The sequence below is a fragment of the Carcharhinus amblyrhynchos genome, unplaced genomic scaffold, assembly GCF_965287045.1.
Source record: "Carcharhinus amblyrhynchos unplaced genomic scaffold, sCarAmb.v2.hapA scaffold_39, whole genome shotgun sequence".
Classification (NCBI taxonomy): Eukaryota; Metazoa; Chordata; class Chondrichthyes; order Carcharhiniformes; family Carcharhinidae; genus Carcharhinus; species Carcharhinus amblyrhynchos.
In genome coordinates this window covers 2,182,445-2,205,054 of record NW_027649780.1, presented here as the reverse complement: position 1 = coordinate 2,205,054, position 22,610 = coordinate 2,182,445, and the positions used below count along the sequence as shown (strand labels likewise).

Sequence of the window (22,610 nt, the reverse complement as noted above, 5' to 3'; positions counted from 1 at the left end):
CCAAGCCACACAACACCCTGACGTGGAACCATGTCACTGCTCTCTCACAGTGATTGAATACATATAATATTATTAATCGAATCAATAAGAACTCCGTTTCTCCCAGCAGTTTATGTGCACCTGCATCAGTCGAACTGTACACATTTAAATAGGCGAATCACGACCACTTTCACATTCATGAGGAATGCTTTTCCTGCAAGCAACTGCCACACCTCAGGGAATAATTTTGTTTCAGATAAAAAGAACAGTGTGAATGGAAACAAACTCAATATGTTGAGGGTATTCCCTGTAACTCTAACGGATTGTCCAAATTCATCGGATACAAATTCCAATTGCGTGACTATGGATATTATAGTCATATTGTAAGCTATGGCACAGACTGAGCAATGCAGATTGATCATCTTCGATCACTCCGCCCTATGCAAATTCACCCTGTCTCTTGAGGTTTATAAAGTCGGTGTTCAGCTGCCCACCGTTACACAGAGCACTCAGTGTTGAGGTCGAGTGATCGCCCTGCTGAGGTTTTCAGTGCTTGTGAAGAAACAATGCATATTTTCTGGGCTGCGCTTCTTTTAACGTGGTTATCAAGTAAGTTTCTTTCAGAAGAAAAAGTAAGTGTTAACTGGATAAAATTGGGTGGCTGCGCATACATTGTGGAAAATTCTATGCCTTTAAGTTCTTGTATTGTTTCAGGCAAATAATTCATTTCGTATCTTTCCTCCATACAGATGCCTTCAGTACACATGTCGATCAAACACCACGGACGGCAGCTAAAGAAACAGGCGAATCTCTGACAATCAACTGCGTCTTAAGGGGTACTCCCTGGGCCTTGTTTGAAACAAGGTGGTTTCGGAAAAATCCTGGTTCAACAGCGTGGGAACGCATTGCCTTTGGCGGCCGATATTTTGAAACGGTCGACAAGGGAAGCAAGTCGTTTTCTCTGCATATCAAGGACTTAACAGTTGAAGACAGCGCCACATTTTACTGTAAAGCTCAAGACTTCGCACAGCAATAAGATTGAACTTTCAGTCATACAAAAATATCTTCCGATCTCCAATGAAGGTAAGACAATTTTGTTCGCTCTTCTGGATGAAACTGCATTTTAGCTGTGGAAACTATTCTGAAACGGGGACATTTATAAATATCTGGTGACAGTTCCAGGATCATAAACCCCAGAATTTGAAATGTGGAAGCGCAGCAAATGCATTCAACACACAGACAAACAGAGAAGCTGTTTTTGTACGGGACGAGACCACTGTGTGAAGAATCCTGGATAACTCACAGCAATCGAGAAGACAGTTCCCGTCATACACAAACTATCTTCAGATTTGTTTTCTTTAACACTGGAACAAGTTAACTGTTCCTCAACTGGTTTTGCGAGAAGTTACTAATGAATATTTTGGAAGGATAACATATGTAGTGGAATGAAAACGATGAAAAAACGGACGCTGTGATGTGAAGTCAAATCGGAGTAGACGCCTCGAACTGAGAGGCTTGGATGACTGTACATGATAAGTTATTGCACTGATCTCTGCGGCTGTGTGGGTGTGTGACCCACATTAATGAATCATAGATTCTGTTAATAGAAAAACTAGTCCTATACTCCTGAAGGCAAAACAAACAGATTTTACTTACTGAGTGGCTCCGGGAGCTCATGGTTAAACAACCGCTGTCCTCCTCAGACACCGATTGATGCATTGAAACATTTTCTCTGTTTATTTTGACAATTATGTTTACAAATATTTGAATCGCATTTATAACTTAGCACGGAGGTTTCTCCATGATTTGGACAAGTCCTTTGGAGAGAGAGACAGCTGCTCGGATTCTAATATGTCGCAATATTTGCGACAATTTCCAATGGATATTTTGGAATGATTGAAGCATTTTCTGTGAATGTTTGAAGAATGGATTTATTGTGCTGATGTGAAATGATGTGCAGCTCGGGTGGCACGATGATGCGGGCCACAACAAAAATCTCCACTACAGTTATTTCCTTTACGACTGGCGAATCAGGCTGTAGAGTACTGTTCCTTCCACCTCTAACTGCACAGCGTTGGAAATCCGTTCCCGATGGAATTTCATTTTTTGGAATGCCCCATTAATGGTCCTTAATATTGAATCACTGGACTGTCTTTCTTTTCAGGTGTTACAAGTGTACATGTAGCTCATGGAAAATTTATCCACGGTTAGAGGCAGATCAAGAATTTAGATGCGTTGATAAATGCAGCATATACAAAAGGTGTTTGTAACGTTGTGGCTTCAGGGCATTGAATAGCGGATTTTGCTTCATTGGCAGTTCATGACACGGGCGGAATGGATGCTCACTGACTGTGTGTAACTGGCATGATGGAGCTGGCACTGTGCTGACTGTGAATCCTGGTAAGTGACGTTTCTTGCTACTTCCATAAGATTTTTTTGTGTATAAAGGTTAAGAAGAACTAATGTTTTCATTAATATTGCCTGAAGAAGTGAAGTAACATTCATAGCTCTTTTTCAGATCCTGAGTTATTAGACGGTCTCATTTAATTTGACTGACATTTAGAACTATTTAGAACATAGTGACTGAAAATATTACATTTCTAGCGGTAACGTAGCTGTCAACAAACACTTTAAAGACTTGATTGGGAAGGTGATGCTGGTTTTCAGAGTTAAAACGGAACCAATCATAAAATTTTCATCCTGACCGACCTGGTAACTTGTAAAATGAATAGATATTATTTCTAACCAGACACAAATCTATGCAATATTGTGGTGAGGAGTGATCTCTATGATCACGTAACACATGTAATGTATTGTTTCATAAAATGCTAGTTACAGTTTTAGATGACCCATAAAACACTTTCATTTAACCATGACATGGAAAGTACCATTAACGTCTGATCGGGCCCTGAAAATATGTTGGCCAATAACTTCTGTACATTTCAGAATTTGCTCAATGGGAAAAAAAAACAACTGATCTCGTAAGGGACTAACTGGTCATGGTGTTATTCTATTCCAGTGGCGCCAGGAGTGCGCTAGTTATTCAGCAACCTATCTGACAAGTTTATTCCGTCCTCCCCCATCTGAACATCCCCAGCTCCTACCCTGTCTCTCATTGACCTGGAATGTGGATTTAATTTCAGATCAAGAGTAAACGATAGCAGACCAGTTCAGTCTCAGTTTTGTGAATACTAGCGGAAAGCAGATGGACAGTAGATCAATCATTGCGGAAATCTGACTCTCGATTCGCCATCTGCTGGTGTAGCACAGCAAATGAGACAGTTTTAACCATGCGTTGTGTAATTCTGCGAGAATCCTGTTTACATCGAAACTTGTCTCCTTCAGCTAATAAGGATATATGTAAAACTAGCTGATTGAATGTTTGTAAAACTAGCTGATTGAACTAAAAAGTAGACACTGAAATTGACCACAATATTCAAAAGCTTTCTCTTTGTCCTTTTATGTTCTTAAATACATTAAGAATTGATTTAAGTCTCGAAGTGAATAGTGTTTTCTTACACTTCAGATGTTATGTTGTCTGTTTCCTTACTTTATGTGAAGAAGCAATTTGTTAATTTGGGGTCTGAGGTCGGGAAATCTGTCCTCGCGTGGCAGTGCAAAACTTGGGCATGGGTTCGGCATGTTTTCTTCCATTGGTTGCAACGAATGTTTGTATGACAGCTGGCCCGTACCAATACACCTGTTTTACGCCATCAGCACAGATGAATATTTTACCTTTTAACTTTTAACGCAAACGGTGAGGTGCAGGTTGGATTAGAAAATATGTCATGTGTACTGTTTCACTGCAGCGGTGGAGCAGACGTTCGAAACATCAAGGGAAGCTGCGGGGCGAGAAATTGAGTTTTGCCGCTTCAACAGTGTGTAACAAGATGCTAAAATAGTATGTGTACTACGGCATATTAGTTAAGATTAATTTTAATTGTTCTGGTTATAGCAGGGCATGTTAGCCAAGGTGTAGCAGGGATGTTGACAAAGACGGCTTTGGCCGAGTAATTAAGGAGAAGCCTTTGACTGGATGTAGATAAATGTAGTAATGAGTCATATGCGGGTTGAAGAATTGCTTGATGTCTTGATTTCTTACGATAAGAAATGAACTGCCAGGAGGCCTGATGGAAGTGGATGCTGAATTAATTTCTAAAGATAAATTTTACAACAATGTCCAGGCAGAATGCAAACAATTTTTATTTGAAAATGAGATCGTCTGACTCAATAGATAGCTTTTAATAAGACCCTGTGCACAGGCCGAATCACAGATTTGCCTCATTTTGTTCTCTACCATGAAATGTTTATACGATTTTTGCTGCTGTTTATTTTACAATGCCTCTTCGATGGCCGCAAATAGCAGAACAGTTGTAATTAGCAAGGTTTTGCCGGGGTTGGTATGGGCATATTTTTATCATGGAATCTACAGAGAGCAATGCCGTGCAGTATAAGTTCAGTTGTATACGGCCTTATACAGGATCGGAGGCATGAGATCATTTAGTGAAACGAATGGGTGGTCTTGGGGATGTCGAGCATATCAAGATGAAGTTCAGGCAAGGGGAAGTCATGTCTGACAAATCCTTTAGATTTCTTTGTGGAGTTAATAAGGAAGTTAGAAAAAGGAGGACCAGTGGACGTGATATATTTAGATTTCCAGAAGGCCTTTGATAAGGTGCCACATAGGAGAATGTGAAATAATTTAAGAGCTCATGGAGGTTAAGGGCAAGATACTGGCTTGGATAGAGGATTGGCTGAATGTGAAGGCAGAGATTGTGAATGAAGGGGTCTTTTTCCCAGTGACAGCTGGTGACGTGTGGTGTGCCTCAGGGGTGGTGCGAGGACAACTTTTCAGAATATACATTCACGATTTGGAAGAAGGAACTGAAGGCACTGTTGCGAAGTTGGCAGATGATGCAAAGACATGTACAGGGACAGGTAGCATTGAGGAAGCAGGGGCAGGGCTGCAGAAGGAGTTGGACAGGTTAGGAGGATAGGCAAAGAAGTGGCAGATAGAATAAAATATGGAAAATTGTGAGGTTCTGCACTTCAGAAGCAGGAATAGAGGCATAGACTATTATGTAAATGGAGAAATGGTTCGGAAATCAGAAGCACAAAGGGACTTGGGAGTCCTTGTTCGACTTCTCTTAATGTTAACATGAAGTTTCAGTTGGCAGTTAGGAAGGCAAATGCAGTGTTAGCTTTCATGTCGAGAGGGCTAGAATACAAAAACAGAGATGTACTTCTGAGGCTGTCCATTGCTCTGGGCAGGCCCCATTTGGAGCATTGTGAGCAGTTTTGAGCTCCGTATCTAAGGAAGGATGTGCTGGCCTTGGAAAGGGCCCAGAGGAGGTTCACAAGGATGATCCCTGGAATGAAGAGTTTGTCTTATGAGGAACGGTTGATGACTCTGTGTCTATACCCGTTGGAGTTTAGAAGAATGAGTTGGGCGGGGCGGGGGGCGGGGGCGGAGGGGAGGGAATGCTATTGCACCTTACAGGATACTGCGAGGTCTGGATAGAGTGGGCGTGGAGAGGATGTTTCCACAATAGGAAAAACTAAACCAGATGACACAATCTCAGATGAAAGGAACGATCTTGTAAAACCGAGATGAGGAGGAATTTCTTCAGCCAGAGAGTGATGAATCGGTGGAACTCTGTCACAGAAGGCTGTGGAGGCCAAGTCATTGAGTGTCTTTAAGACAGAGATAGATATGTTCTTGATAAATAAGGGAATCAGGGGTTATGGGGAAAAGGCAGGAGAATGAGGATGAGAAAAACATCAGCCATGTTTGAATGGCGGAGCAGACTCGATGCGCCGAATGGCCTAATTCTGTTTCTATGTCTTATGGTCTCATAGGCAAGTCTAATGTGCAAGGTCAATGTTATGGACAGTCTAAATATGCCTCAAGCAATGGCCATCAGAGAGAGAGAATTCAGCTATTTGACAAATTAGCTTTGATCTCAGTTAATCAGAATAAAATTTCACATTGTTAATAATCGAGAAGAGTTCTCATTACCTAATTGGACAGAAACAATGTTTGTATTGGTCAATAAAGAATAGGGAGTATTGTAAAATTATTTTGTGAAGATAAATAGATGTATTCAGCAGAAGTTTGTGTGAGTAATGAATGCCCTGCAAGAAGCAGTGATGCCATCAGAACAATTTTAATCTTAATCTTTCTGTATTGGCATTGTGATTATTCTAAAAGTCACTTACTTAACACTTAAAGCATTGCTGTTTCATAACATCAGCCACACACACGCATTATTGCACTCTCGTATTAATGTAGGAATCCTTCTTTAGAACATAGAACATAGAACATTACAGCGCAGGACAGGCCCTTCGGCCCACGATGTTGCGCCGACCAGTTAAAAAGCAATGACCCTCTAACCTAAACCAAACCCTTTCCATCCATAAACCTATCCACGGATCTCTTAAACGCCCCCAATCTAGGCGCATTTACAACTGCAGCAGGCAGGGCATTCCAATCCCTCACCACCCTCTGGGTAAAGAACCTACCCCTGACATCCGTCCTGTAACTACCACCCCTTAATTTAAAGCTAAATTATTATTAAAGCTTAATTATTATTAAAGATGCTGGCAGTGTTAAGAACAATGTGTACTCGCATCGTAGTTTTAGCGTAAAAATGTAACCCCAAAGTAGTTCATGGAATCGTCAAACACTGAAGTCGAACAACAGACACTGAAGGTGACGTTATTGCCAATTGGCAAAATTTTGATTAGAGGGATAGATTTGTTTGTTTATATTTTACTTTATTGTATTTTATTTAATGAATATCATAAAGGATAGAGGTTAGCTGGAAGGGCGGTGAGGCTTTGGCAGAGAATTACAGAACATGAGGTACGGCCGCTAATTGGAAGGCGACCAATTTTGGAGCAATTGAAATCGGAAGCAAATAATCATGCACAGTTGCTTTTTACTTTGTGGAACATCCAGTTACGTTCTGTGATCGAGGAGGAGGATGTCATGGAAAGATTTGCAGAGAATTTTAAGATAAGTGTGTTGATTGACCTGGGCAGGGTGTAGGTCATCGAGCATCAAACTCATGGGGCAAAGATACTTTAAGAAGTCTCACAACAGCAGATTAAAGATTTATTTGGTAGCAAAAGCCACTAGCTTCCGGAGTACTGCCCCTTCGTCAGGTAAGTGGGAGTTCTGTTCACAAACAAGGCATATAAAGACACAATCTCAATGGGGGTTACAGAAAGTTTGATATATAACCAAGATCTCGCTTGAGGCCGTCCTCATGTGTGCAGAACTTGGCTATCAGTTTCTGCTCAGCGGCTGTGCACTGTGGTGTGTCATGAAAGCCACCTTGAAGAACGCTTACCCGAAGATCAGAGGCCAAATGCCCGTGACCGCTGAGGTGTTCCCCACAAGAAGAGAACACTCTTGCCTGGTGATTGTCGAGTGACCTTCATTCATCTGTTGTCGTAGCATCTGCATGGTCTCCCCAATGTACCATGTGTCGGGACATCCTTTCCTGCAGCGTATCAGGTAGACAACGTACCCCCATGAATTGCCTGGGCTTGCAAAATCTCACTCACCGCCCCAGCTGGAGTCAATTCACACCTCCTTAACCTTTACTTAACCCACGCTCGATTGACATTGTCTGTACCTTAATGACCTGATTACCTGCAGAGACGTCATTCCAACCATTATTTTGTAAATTGAGCTTATGGCTTTATATGCCCGGTTTGTGAACAAAACTTCCACTTATCTGATGAAGGGACAGCGCTGCAAAAGCTAATGGCTTTTGCTACCAAATAAACCCGTTGGACTGGTGTTGTGACACTTCGTGCTGTGTTCACCCTCGTCCAACGTCGGCATCTCCACATCATGACAAAGATAATTAGCATGGTTAAAAATCGGTCAATAGTGGTTTTGGTAGCTTTAAATTCACAGAAGGGAGAACGAAGAGCGATGATTTCGAATTGGATGTTGGACTAACAATTGGTTAATTCAGTGACATTTGAGCAATTGCTATTTGTGGCGGTGTAGGTTGTCAGTATACAACAGTGCACAGGTGCGTAGTCTCGTTTCGGTGTCAGGTGATGTCGCCGAGGCGCACATTAATATTAGAATAAAAATATATATGAGAGGAAAAAATGAATTCCATGTACATTTAATTTTAGACAACTTTGCGCCAAGTAAAAAAAATGAAATGTTTGACACATTGAATGCTCAATCATTTGGTCATCAATTTAAGTAAAGACAAGCAAATTTAAACGTTCATTATCATCTCAATTCCTTTAACACAATGTCCATACCCGAATATTCTGCTCATAATTGATAGCTGGCGGTAGATGTGGAGCTGATTGTCCTAATGTTGACTCTATTATTAACCAGATTGTCAGTGGTTATCACGAGATTATCAAAACATAGCTTTACAGTACGGGAACCAGCTCCCTAACTGTTCCCTCACAGCTATTCACCAGCAGATAAATGTACACAGGAACTTTCCAGGGAGTTTCATACCTGTTACGGCTATTTTTTAAAATAAAATTGAACATCTTATCCAACACCTTGTGAAACGCTCAATGCCCCGTTGCAATTTGCCAGAGAAAATTGAGATAAGTCTTCAAATAAATCTCAAATTCAGATTGCCAATGCGCTGCTAAACGAATTCTGAGTTGAATCTGTACCTGCTAGCATTGACCATAAATATGTAGAAGACATTAAACAGCTCGGAGATTTCTGTCGACTCAATTAGTGCTCTCAAAATATAGGTCCACTAGTATCTGCAGCAGGGAGTTTTTCTCAAGCTGCTGAGGCAAAACGCAATTTCCTGATGAGAGCATTAAATTATGCCCTGTAAGATGCGCCTCAGTTACGTCCCACAATGATGCAATGGCAATAAAATCCAGGCAACTGTAATGATGAATAGGAATGAGTCAGGGGAATACAATCTGCGATATGTCAACTATATCAACTCAGTGCTGAGAGTCTATCATGTCATCTTACACTAAATTATCTGGCCTATATTTTTGAAAACAATTCAAATGTTGTCAAGTTTGTTAGGCCAATGATATAAATGGAAAGTAATACACGGCAATGGATTAAGTAGGTAAACCAAGAAAAATATAAAATACTTTAACCCACTTTTCGCATTCTCATAAATGCTGCACTGACCATGAAATATCTTCCGAATATAGGCACAGATTCATTCAGACAGATGATGCTGTTAGTGTGCTCTCACATACAGCGATTTGATTCTACCAGAATTATTTCATTTCGATTTCGATGTTGGCTCAGGAATAAATTTTGGTTCACCATGTGGAAAACGATTTAATTTTAGTCATATAAGAGACTAAGACCTGTTTTGTAATTTTAGGAGGAACTTCCCCAATCATCAGTCTCTCCTCTGAAACTGATGAGGGGTTTGTGCAGCTGATTTGTTTGATCAGCGAATACAAACCTGAAAGCATTGGAGTGAGCTGGGAGAAGAATGGAAACGCCCTACAGTCTGGCTTCACCACTACATCCCCATGTAAATCAGCAGATGGAAAATTCCAATCCAGCAGCATCCTTAAGTTGCCACTTCAGGAATGGAACAGCGGTTCCACGTACAGTTGCCAAGTGACTCATTCTGCTACCAACAGCAACAAACGGAAAGAAATTAGATCAACATCAGGTAAGGAAATGGAACCAACTTACAAACGTTCAGGTGTCGTACATTCTTATTTTGTTTTCAGGATTCAAATAAGCTGGCACATAAAGTATTCAATAAATAATTGGCTTGGTAGGTATAGATGTGATCGGCGCAACGAGTGGGCCGAAGGGCCTGTATGTTCTTTGTTCTATGTCAATAAACATTAAACATCCTGGAAAGAAAATCCAGAAAATTCTGTGAAAACTCGGCAGTATCTTTGGAGAGAAAAGCAGTCTGCCTTTGGAATCCATTTGACTCATCTTTAGCGATTTCTGTTCTTGTTTCAATTTCAGATTCACAGCATTTCACATATTTTGTTGTTGGAGATCCTGGAGCAGGCCATTTGAATCATATATTCAGAGCACATACATTGCAGGATAGGCCCTTCGGCCTCTGGAATCTGCAAGGACACCAAAGAAGCATGAACTCCCGCTTAATCCCATTCGCAAGCAGTTGACCCCATAGCCTTGAATGTGATGACGTGACAAGTGCACATGTAGACATGTTTTAAAAGGATGTGAGACAAACTGCCTCTACCATCCTCTTAGGAATTGCAGGCCAGGCCGTCAGCACAATCTGGGAGTAAATCGACTTTCCTCAAATCACCTAAAATGCCTACCCTTCAGCTTGAATTTCTAACCCCTCCTCACTGATCCTTTAACAAAGGGTACAATTTTTCTCGTCCACTCTGCCCATGCCCCTCATGATCTTGTATGCCTCGATCAGGACAGCCCTCATTTCTCTCTGCTCCAAAGAAATCAACCTAAGCCTATCCATCCTCTCTGCCTAAGTAAGTGCTGCAAGCCAGGCAGCATCCTAGTGAATCTCCTCTGCACCCCATCAGAACAATCACATTCTTTCTACAATCTAGCCACCAGAGGTGCACTAGCTATGGCCTCACCAAAGGTCGATACAACTATGACATGATTTCCCTGATTTTGTAATCTATACCTCGATACAGAAAGGCAAGTGACATGTCACCACCTTGCTATCATGCCTTTCAGTCTTCAGGGTTTTATGGAAATATACGTCAAGATTTCTTTTTCGACATAATTTCCCAGTTCAACGAATACGCGTTCGTCAAATGGCTCCATTCACACTTTTCATGCTTACATTCCATCTGCCACTTATCTGCCAATTGAACATCCTGTGAGTGTGATCAGTTAGAGTAAAAGTTGCAGTTAAACACTACAGTAAAATTGGTTGGAATTCATTCAGCTGTAATGACCAAGCTGCTTAAGATTGCTTTACAGAAGAGATCGTGAAGTTTTGAAAGGCTGAACGTCCTCATTTTTCTGTCCATCTTTCTTCTTTTCAACTACGGTGGCTGAAGTACCCGATGTTGATTACAATTGGGAAAATGTTGCAACAGACAATTTTCAGACGCCTTCTCATAAATGTTATACTTTGGGTAAATAATGTATTGAGTATAATGTATTTACAATATTACGAAAATATAGCGACAGGTCACCAAATCAATCTAGGTGGAATAGAACAGAAACATAGACGGTCATTTCTTCCTCTCGCTATTTTTTTCCGATTCTGACCCCCTCGCTCTCGATCTCTCTCACACACAAGTGCGCACTCTCTCTCTCTCTCTCTCTCTCTCTCACACACACACACACACACACACACACACACACACAAACACACACACACACAGAAACTCGTTTTCTTTCCTCTCTGTGTATCTCTCTCTACCACTTGATTTCTCGCACCATTGCCTCAAGCAGAAACAAACCGTTTGTGAACTCTGCATCCAACAGCTGAACTTCCAATCAAATATCTTCTTCACTTTTTTTCTGACTCCCTGCTCCGGCAGCTTCCTCCATCTCCATCTCACTTTTTCCTGCTCCCAACTTTATTGTTTATTTCTCAATCTATGTTTCTAAATCTTGCTGCACATGGCACTTTCTGTTGCATTTCTTTATGCCTTACTGTATATGCCAGTTGTACAGACTAAATTCACCGTTCAGTATTGTGTTTCATATCAGCATCTTGCCCAACTGCAGAATTATAATTCACATTTAAGAAAACCCAGTGAAGACAACAATTGCCACCCTAACGGTTGTCATTGACATTACAATTCTCGGTATAAACGAAATAATTATCATTAAAGCCTGTCATTGATTCAGGATTATGTTATTTTCCATTGGCAGAAATCACAGTATTTCTCAGAGCGCCCTCACTTGAAGAAATTTGGATAAAGAAAACTGTCATACTCATTTGTGAAGTGGTGTCCACAGTTCCCAGTGTGGTTGGGATCTCTTGGACAGTGGATGGTAAGAAAAGGACCGAAGGTGTTCAAACTGAAAGACCTCAACAAAGAAACCAGTATCTGACCATCAGCCGCTTGACCAGCAGTGTGGAGGAGTGGGATCGTGGGGCTGAATACAACTGTTCAGCACAACAGAGCGAATCATCGACTCCGGTCTCAAAACGAACACAAAAGTTAAAAGGTGAGTTATAGCACGATGAGCAAACGCAATCGTTCTTTTCTGAATGACAATGGAGGGATGGAAATCATTGGTTGTTATTCTGTTGCAGTCGAGCCATCGAAGCCCAATCTCCAAGTCCTGCCTCCATCAGCAGGGGAGCTTCAAAGTTCCAGCGTCGCAACTCTCACTTGTTTGATAAGAGGATTCTACCCGGACAAAATATCCATTTCCTGGGAGAAGAACGGAGCTGTTCTGAGCTCGAACATCACTCGCTTCCCCACTGCTCTGGAACAGGACCAGACCTTCAGCACAAGCAGCCTCCTCATTTTACCGGCAGGGGAATGGAAGACAGGAGCAAGATACACCTGTACCGTTTCACATCCAGCTACAAAATTCACCGGAAAGAAGACGATCAACAGCCCGAAAGGTAAGGACAGTTTGTTGGAATGTTCTTTGTTTCAAAAATAAGACTTTTCACTTAATCCGGCCACAATATCCAAAAGAGAATACACTAACGAGTCGGGTCCAAACATCCAAAATGTTTGGACACCAATTAATGTGTCTTCTCCTCGGAAAGGAGATGATAGTCAACACTCAATTGGTAGGCCCAAGCAAGCTACCTGAGAATCCAGTGAAATGAACAGATGAAGGATGTCCAAAAATGTGCGGGTTCGGTTTATTGGCCATGCTAAAATTGCCCCTTAGTGCCCTGAGATGCGTAGATTGGAGGGATTACCGGGTAAAACATGTAGGGATATGGAGATAAGGCCTGGGTGGGATTGTGGTTGTTGCAGACTCGATGGGCCAAATGGCCTCTTTCTGCACTGTCGGGTTTCTACAATGATGATGATGACTCTATGATGATGAAAATGCCTGTTAGTTAATTGTGCAGCTTTCTGCTGATGAGAACATGCTTTGACACAGTGCCGAGCAGTGCATTAAGACAATGAAGGCACCCTACGATGAGGGAGGAGACGTTACCACCTCTCTCTTCCAGACTGAACTTACTGTTCTAACGCAGCACAATACTGTGTGCTCCAAGTCAGCCAACTGAAAGTCAGAAACAACCAACTGTTAAGGCATTCAACCAAATAATGGAAAGAAATGCACACATTTCTAGTCTTAAACGTACACTAACAAGTGGGATAGATGTCACAGGATATAATGAAATACAGTTTTCATGCCCTAAAACTAATCAAGTGCCTAGTGCTTTTGATCAAAGAAGTCACCTCTCATGATTTACTTATACTTTATGATTGGATTTTTTTCAGAACAAAAACATTATCTCTGCAATCATTGCACTGGCATCTCTACAATGGCACCGAGAAACTTAAAACTTCCCAGAATATCAGGTTATGCTCTGGCATTTGATAAATTAATTGATCTTGTCTGTTCTCCATGCCGTCTCTAGCTACCATTTATTTGTACAGTAGTAGTAAACAATAGTTCAATTCTCTATTTAGTATAGGTTGCCATGTATGAGTTCCAATCAAATGAAAATCCAATTAACCCGTGATGCTCTCGTTGTACAGTCATTACTGGTCTTTGCTGCATACGTTGACACTTGAGGAAAGTCCTTTGGCTACAGTAACTGAGACACCTACCCGCACTCTTGCAATAACAAGTATTACAATTACACGAACAAAACGGTGACTACTTCTTGCCAAGCTCATAAAATAAAGCACATACATTTAGGAAGCATCATTAGGTTGTAATAACTTCTTATGCAGTGTAATAGCTCCCAAGTTCAGCTGCTGTGCTTCACCAGGTTATCCACGCTAAACAGTGGCTGTTGAAAATTACAGTAGTCTCATCAAATCCAGAAAATAGAGACGGACCCATTCTTTCATCATCCTACAACCAAAAGGCCCATTTTGGAGACGGCATGTTTCCACTTCTGATGCAGTGAAGTCTTCACATGGCTCTGATGCATTTGTGTTAAATTAGGCGGTTGATATCCTGACTTCACACTGATAGAACATAGAACATAGAACAGTACAGCACCGTACAGGCACTTCGGCCCTCGATTTTGTGCTGAGCTGTGTCCAAACCCAAGCACAAGCGATACCACTCCCTATCATTCTGGTGTGCTCCATGCGCCCATCCAATAATCACTTGAAAGTTCCAAAAGTGTCCGACTCCACTATCACAGCAGGCAGTCCACTGCACACCCCAACCACTCTCTGAGTAAAGAATCTACCTCGGACATCCATCCTATATCTCCCATCATGAACCTAATAGTTATGCCCCCGAGTAACAACTACATCCACTTGAGGAAATAGTCTCTGCACGTCCACTCTATCCATTCCCCTCAACATCTTATAAACCTCTATTAAGTCGCCTCTCACCCTCCCCCACTCTAAAGAGAAAAGCCCCAGGGAACAGAGATAGCCCGGGAAATTACCGACCGGTGAGTCTGACCTCAGTGGTTGGTAAGCTGATGGAGAGGCTTCTGAGGGACAAGATTTACGAACATTTGGAGAGGTTTGACATGATCAGGAATAGTCAGCATGGATTTGTCAAGGGCAGGTCGTGCCTTACAAGCCTAGTTGAGTTCTTCGATAATGTGACTGAACACATTGACGAAGGAAGTGCCGTGGACGTAGTGTACATGGACTTCAGCAAGGCGTTTGATAAGGTCCCCCATGCAAGACTTCTTGAGAAGGTGAGAGGGCATGGGATCCAAGGGCCTTTGGCCTTGTGGATCCAGAACTGGCTTGCCTGCAGAAGGCAGAGAGTGGTTGTGGATGGGGCTTTTTCTGAATGGAGGTCAGTCACCAGCGGAGTGCCTCAAGGATCTGTTCTGGGACCCTTGTTGTTTGTCATTTTCATAAATGACCTGGATGAGGAAGTGGAGGGATGGGTAAGTAAGTTCGCTGATGACACGAAGGTCGGTGGTGTTGTGGATGATCTGGAAGGATGGCAAAAGTTGCAGCAGGACATAGATAGGATGCAGGACTGGGCGGAGAAGTGGCAGATGGACTTCAACGCGGATAAATGTGTTGTCGTCCATTTTGGCAGAACCAACGGGATGAACGAGTACACTATTAAGGGCAGAAGTCTGAGTAGTGTTGAGGAGCAGAAGGATCTTGGGGTCCGGGTCCACAGGACTCTTAAATCGGTCTCGCAGGTGGAGGAGGTGGTCAAGAAGGCGTATGGTGTACTGGCCTTCATTAATCGAGGGATTGAGTTTAGGAGTCGGGAGGTAATGCTGGAACTTTATAAGACCCTTGTCAGGCCTCATTTGGAGTATTGTGCGCAGTTCTGGTCGCCTCACTATAGGAAAGATGTAGAAGCTATTGAAAGGGTGCAGAGGAGATTTACAAGGATGTTGCCTGGACTGGGAGGCATGCCTTATGAAGTTAGGTTGAGGGAGCTGGGACTCTTTTCCCTGGAGAGACGAAGGTTGAGAGGCGACCTGATAGAAGTTTACAAAATGTTGAGAGGAATAGATAGGGTGGACTCTCAGAGGCTATTTCCCCGGTTTGAAATGGTCGCTACGAGAGGACACAGATTTAAGGTGCGGGGAGGGAGGTTCAGAAGTGATGTTAGGGGTAAGTTTTTCACTCAGAGGGTGGTGAGTGAATGGAATCGGCTGCCGTCAGTGGTGGTGGAGGCGAACTCGCTGGGGTCTTTTAAAAGACTTCTGGATGAGTATATGGGGTTTAATGAGATTGAGGGTTATAGATAGGTCTGTAGGTTGGTAGGTGATGTGGTCGGCGCAGCTTGTGGGCCGAAGGGCCTGTTTGTGCTGTAGTGTTCTATGTTCTATGTTCTATGTTCTAGCTCCCTCAGCCTTTCCTCATAAGTCCTCCCCTCCAAACCAGGCAGCATCTTCTCTGCTCAATCTCCTCTGCACTCTCTCCAATGCTTCCACATCCTTCTTATAGTGAGGTGACCAGAACAGCACACAATATTCCAAACGTGGTCTCACCAAGTCCGGTAAAGTTGCAGCATAACCTCAGGGCTCTAAAACTCAAACCTCCTGTTAATGAACGCTAACACACTGTAAGCTTTCTTCATGGCTTTATCCACTTCAGTGGCAACCTTCAGAGATCTTTGGATATGAATCCCAAGATCCCTCTGTTCCTCCACATTCCTCAGAACCTTGCCGTTGATCCTGGAACCCACAATCAAGATTGTCCTCCCGAAATTAATCACCTCACAATTATTCAAGAAGAATCTGTGGGCGCCTTTGGCTCGGCGAACATTTATTTCTCATCGCTGAATAGCCTTGAGAAGATAGGGGTGATCCGCCTTCTTGAACGGCTGCAGTCCAACTGGTAAACTCACGGTTGCGTTGGAGAGGGACATCCAGGATTTTCACCCAGGGATCTTAAAAGGAGGCAGCATATTTCGAATACACAATACATCGTGACTTGGAAATATATCGGTCCTTTCCTTCATTTTCCCCAAGGCAAAATCATGTAAAGCCCAACACAACTGCACTGTGGACGGACCAACATTATTGGCAGCATTTCAGGAAAGGGACTCACTATTATCTCCTGAAAGGCAATCATAGAATCCCTATAGCACAGAAGGATGCCATTCGACACAGTGAGTTCTCCCCGTGGTTGCGTGGGTTTCTTCCGTGTGCTCCGGTTTCCTCCCACATCCCCCAAAGATGTGCTTTTAGGCTGATTGATTGGGTACTAAAATTGTCCCTAAATTGGACCTCCCTGATCCTCGCACGTTAGGCGTAGACTAAAATCATGAATAGGTCACTGAGATAGTAGGACGGCGGCGCGGGCTCGTTGGGCCGAAGGGCCTGTTTCCCGTGCTGTGTTGTTCTTTGAGTATGCACCAACCAACAACACACTTATGCCCTTCTCCCATAACCCTACACATTTACCCTGCTAATCCCCTGACACCAGGGTTAATTTAGCATGGCCAATGAACCCAACCCACGCATCGTTTGACTGTGGGAGGAAACCGGTGCACCCGGAGGTGTCCTACTCAGACACAGAAGGAATGTGCAAACTCGAGAGAGACAGTGATCTGAGGCCAGAATTGAACCTGTCTCCATGGCGCTGTGAGGCAGCAGTGCTAACTACACCTGATGTTCTTATTCTCTGGCCAGAGATATGTCTTTAACTTAAATTTAATTGGTTTATTTCCCATTGTGGTTCGTATTGCTGTCTCGGTGTCAATGAACCAGTGGTATGGAATGTAATCGAGAAGGCCTCCGCATTTTCAGTCACATAAATATTGTGAACCTCAGGGTCAGACATATCATCATAATAATATATGCGGCCAATCTACATTTGAAAACAAATACGTTTGATTTACTTAACAAATCCAGCAATGCTTAACAGTCTGAACTTAAGTGGCATTTGCTTTCTCCTTTAACTTTGCCAAACTCGACGCGAGGACTTTCGTGTCAAATGATGAGGCAAATCTGCAAAATCGGATGAAGGGCAAGTTTTTTTTCGGGGTATAATCTCAGCTGAAATGTGGGGAACATTGTTTTTTACTGAATTTGAGCATTTGATTGAACATATGTATTCATTGGGAAATGATTGAAATGAGCCGTAAGGATGAAATTAATGTGGCAAGGAGCACATAGAAACTCATCAACTCAGCTGCAACAAGATAATGTAATCTCAAAGCATATTGCAGTAAGTATTTTCCACGTTCGTTTTTTGTTAGCATGTAGTAGTTGTTGCCAAGAGCGATTTCAACATGAAATTTTAAAATAACCCTTCACATTCTTCCTAGTTGATTGCTACGAGGAAGACATTTCCATAAATCTATTGAACCCTTCATTTGAGGAGATTTGGGTCCAAAAGACAGCAACAATTGTTTGTGAAATCCGTTCCACTGTGTTAGAAAACGTCAGGGTCTCCTGGCAAGTGGATGGGAGAATGAGAACGGAAGGAGTTGAGACCCAAACTCCTGAATGGAGTGGAAGTAAAACAACGATCATGAGTAAACTGAAAGTCACAGCAGCAGAGTGGGACACTGGGGTGGAATATGTCTGCCTCGCAGAAGGAAGTGAATTACCAACACCGAAGAAACGATCCACTCGGAAAATAAAGGGTAAGCGTAGATAAAACTCGTTCAGAGACTGGTTCAATTATCAATGTTGTTAAACGAAAACAAAAATCTGATTCTATCATGAAATGCTTGTATAATACACTTCACATCGTCCTGGAACCCAGCAGTCGCCACGTGGATAAAAACTACCATGAAAAATGCAACATATAAGAATCCGCTGAGCTGCAAACCCAAAACATGTCCGCACCTTATAAGTTATTTCTCTAATCTGTTCAAAATAACATCAAACCACAACGAATTAATGAATATTAATGATACTCATGAACAAGGAAAACATGCCTTAAATCTCTGAGGGATAGGAAGCATTACACATTTGCAGTATGTGATATTTCTAAGAGAGGTAACTGGATAGAAGAAAATGAGGGCATATAAAGATTTGGTTTACGAAATGTATGCATTTTTCTCTTTTTGTAGTTGGTGCGATGAATAGTCCTAAAGTGTACGTTCTGCCACCATCAGCGGCCGAAATTGACTCAGAGAAGATGGCAACTTTGATGTGCATAGCCACTGGCTTTTATCCTGCTGAAATTTATATCGCTTGGTTGGCCAATGACACGCTTTTAGATTCGGGTTTCCCCGGTCAAGCAGTGAGCGAGAAAGGAAATGGTTCCAGCTTCATTGCCAGCAGATTGAGGCTCACAGCGGCGGAATGGAACACTGGCACAACTTATTCCTGTTTAGTGGGACACCCGTCCCTTGAAAGGAATTTAATCCGAAGTATAAATAGCTCTTATGGTAAAACTACTTTAGTTAATGTTTCGCTTACCCTAACTGACAATTTTAAATCATGTGTAATCGCCCGCCACGATTAAGTTGTTCTTTTCTGTAAAAGTGTCACCTCTTCCGGATTTTTTTTTGGCAATTTGAACCAGCAAATCTCCCAGTCACATGAAGGCACAATCACGCTTTAGAGCAGCAAATACTTGCTTTGTCATTTTGCTAACACATAAAACCGTGTCATTCAATGATGAATAATTGTGTTTAGAATCTGAGATCCTCAAATAAGCATAGTAATATTTGATAGAAGTTGTCATTTTGTCGAAGACCTCTTGGAAGCTTTAGTGCCCTTTTTCGATATGTATAGGCCTAACGGGACGCAATAAATGCAAAATGAAAACTTTCGTACTTGCCTATTCCTGGTTTATGTGTGCGAAATCTTCGAGGGGATGATTTATATTTTCAGGAAAAGATAAATTATGTCGATGCTGTAAGGTTCCAAATGTGCAATAACTTTGCATTTACCCAGGTAAAAAAGATCATGGCTTCTATCACCTGATCAAACTAACTTATAAGCGGTCTTGGCAACTTTACTGACAAGTGATGGTGTGATTTATTCCTTGACCATGAAGTCTTTACCCATAGAATGGAACGAATGAAGGTGGAGCAACAGCTGTTCAACTTATAGAGCCACATTCATTCACCAACACTGGCTGTCTGGTTTAACTCTGTTTAATCCAGTTCGAGAAAGGCAAACTGTTTCAGTGAAGTGCCTTCGCTTTCCACAACATTAACCCCCTCATATTCTATAACTGGATGCTGCTTCTCGATCACAAAATTCAAAGACACCTTTTTCCATTGCACTTGCTTGCAGACACCAGCCAGCAGTATCTCATTGCGTTTTGTCTACACGCTCCACTGCTCCTCATTTTTGACGTTGCACATCTAATGCAGCATTAGAGGGACAGAGACTGACACATCTTGAGTTGAAGTTTGAGAGCATCAGAATTATAATCTTTGTACTCACTTAGACTCATTCTCATGTTACCGATTCCAACCAGAACCATCCAAAAATTTTCACCCCCTCCCGAATTCATTCCATATCCCTATTAACTCATCACCCTGTGCCTGTTCATATCTCATGGCTCCCAGTTCCAATAGCAGCATGACTTGAAAAATCTTACTTCTGTTTTCAAATATGCCCATTGCTTCTATGCTCTGTCAACAGTTTATTGTTTTCCTTCTGGATTTGTTAATGCTGCTAGAAAGGCCAAAATCTCTTTCTCATCCATAATTTCCCTTGAGATGATAGTGGCGGACCATTTGGTGTACACATATGGTGTATACGTGCGCACTTCGCTGTAAGGCATTACAGGATATTGATCCAGAAATAATGAAGGGAATGGAAATTTGCTGTCAAATACACATGTGTAATTTTGAGGGCGATTTGGTAGTGGTGATAGTCCTATGACGCTGTTATCAATGATGGGTTGAGATCTCCGGTTTGGAAGCAGCCATCTGGGGACTCGTGGGGAGTTGTTGCAGTGTTTGCTGTCGAACGTCCACACTGTGCATCAGAGTGATGGAAAGACATTGTTTGGAAATGTGAACGCATCGCCAGTCAAGGAGGATTTTTTAATTCTACTCTTGAGTTAATCACTCCTCTCCGAACTCCATATGACTCCAATTCAGAACTTGTATCGATCGCCCTTTGTTTCTATTTTATTATTTCATGGGAAGTCGCCGGGAAGGCCATTAGCGGTTGCCCATCACAAGGTGCCCTTTCATATCATTTTCTAGACCATGACAGAGGGCAGTTGTGAATCAAAAATCGCTGTGCGTCTGAAATCACTTGGAGGGCACATGTAAGGATGGCAGATTTCCTTACCTTAAGATATTAATGATGATTTTTTTTCAATAATTGATGAATTTTCTAATGGCTCACCATTGCTAAAACCTTCGTTTTACCACGTAACTACTTCGAAAGGGAGGGAGAGAGAAAATAGGGAACTATAGACCGGGCAGCCTAAAGTCAGGACAGAGGAAGTTGCTGGAGTCCATTACCAAGGGCTTCATAGCACAATATTTGAAAACAGTGGTAGAATCAGACAAAGTGAGCATGGAGTCACCAACGGGAAATCATGCTTGATTAACTTATTGGAATGCTTGGAGGATATAACTAGAAAAGATGACCAAGGAGAACTGATGGATGTGATCTATTTGTAATTTCAGAAGGCCCTCAACAAGATCTAACATAATGGATTACTATGTAAAGTTAATGTGCATGAGATTGTGGGTATTGCCTTGAGCTGGATAGCAAGTTGGTTAGCAGGCAGGGAGAAACGTGCTGGCATAAATTGGTCTTTTTTCGGATCGGCAGTATGTGACAATTAGAAGTATGTTGACATCAATGTTAGGACCAAAACTGTTCATAGTTTATATGACTGATTTGGAAGAGATCAATAAATGTTTTATCTCCAAGTGCGCGGATGATAAAATCTGGGGAGTGGGGGTTGTTGAGCTGTGAGGAGGATGCAGTGAAGCTTCAGCGTCAGTAGGACAAACTCAGTGAACGGGCATATGCATGGCCCATGCATTACAAAATAGTGTGAGTAAATGTGAGGCTTTCCATATGTACAATTAAAGGAAGGCAGACTATCCTTTGGATGGATATCAATTGGGATAGGTAAATACTCAGCGACACCTTGGTGTCCTCGTGTATCAGTCAGTGAAAATAAGCACACAGGTGCAGCGGTCAGTAAAGAATCCAAATGCTGTGTTTACCTTCACAGCGAGAAGATCTGAGAATAGGGATAGGGATGTTTTGCTGCAAATGTATAGGACGTTGCTCACGCCATACCTGACGAACTGTACAGTGTTGGTGTCCTTATCTGAGGAAGGATGTTCTTTCTATAGAGGCAGTGCACCGAAGGTTTACTGGGCTGATTCCTGGGTTGATACATCTGTCATATGAGGAGTGTCTGTGTCTTTGAGAATTATATTACTTGGAGTTTAGAAGTGTGAGAGGGGATCTCATTGTTAGTTATAAAATTCTAACAGAGTGGATTCGGAAAGAGTGTTCCCATTGGTGGATGAGTTCAGGCTAAGTTTCCTCGTTTGAGGATAAGGGCCTTATGAGATTGAGGTGAGGAGAAATTTCATCATACAGCGAGTGATGTTTCTGTGGAATTTATTACCACAGTAAGTGGTTGAAGTTATATGCTTTCAAGAGTAAATTGAATGTATCTCTTGGGGCTAACGGTATCAAGCGTTATGGGGGGGGGGGGGGGGGGCGGGTGGGTAGGGGGATCAGGTTATTGAATTTGATGATCAGCAATGATGAAAATGAATGGTGGAGCAGGCTTTAAGTGATTAATGGCTTACTCCTGCTTGTATTTTATGTTTCTTTATTATTACTATCATTCCATGTGCAGGTGTAGATTGGGTTTTCTGATTTTAGTTGGCCAAGTCCGACGCAATAGAATAGAATAGTGTTGCTCTTCGTCCTCCAGTCTAATCTCTTAATTTAACAAGATCTATAAATCACCATTATTTTGCAAAGTGTTCATTCACTTAAGCTCTTGTCCGCTTCTAGGCAACAACGCTTGTGAGGTGATGGCCACAAAAAGCAATCTGGGGCCTTTTACAACTCTAAAAATGCTGTAAAAATGGAACTTGATGTTGTTGCGCATTGAACGCAAGCTCCAATTCGGAACTATGCATTGACTTTGAATGTATCGCC

General features: G+C 42.2%; 1 gene segment (V, D, J or C); it reads left to right on the top strand.

Annotated features, from left to right (window-relative positions):
* The first annotated feature begins 545 nt into the window (after positions 1-545).
* On the top strand, positions 546-18,963 carry LOC145363512 (Ig heavy chain C region, secreted form-like). The segment is given in 8 exon segments: positions 546-588; positions 729-1,010; positions 2,314-2,379; positions 9,339-9,638; positions 11,816-12,115; positions 12,204-12,521; positions 17,813-18,133; positions 18,566-18,963. Coding segments are annotated over 8 exon segments (2,028 nt in total).
* Positions 18,964-22,610: the final 3,647 nt, after the last annotated feature.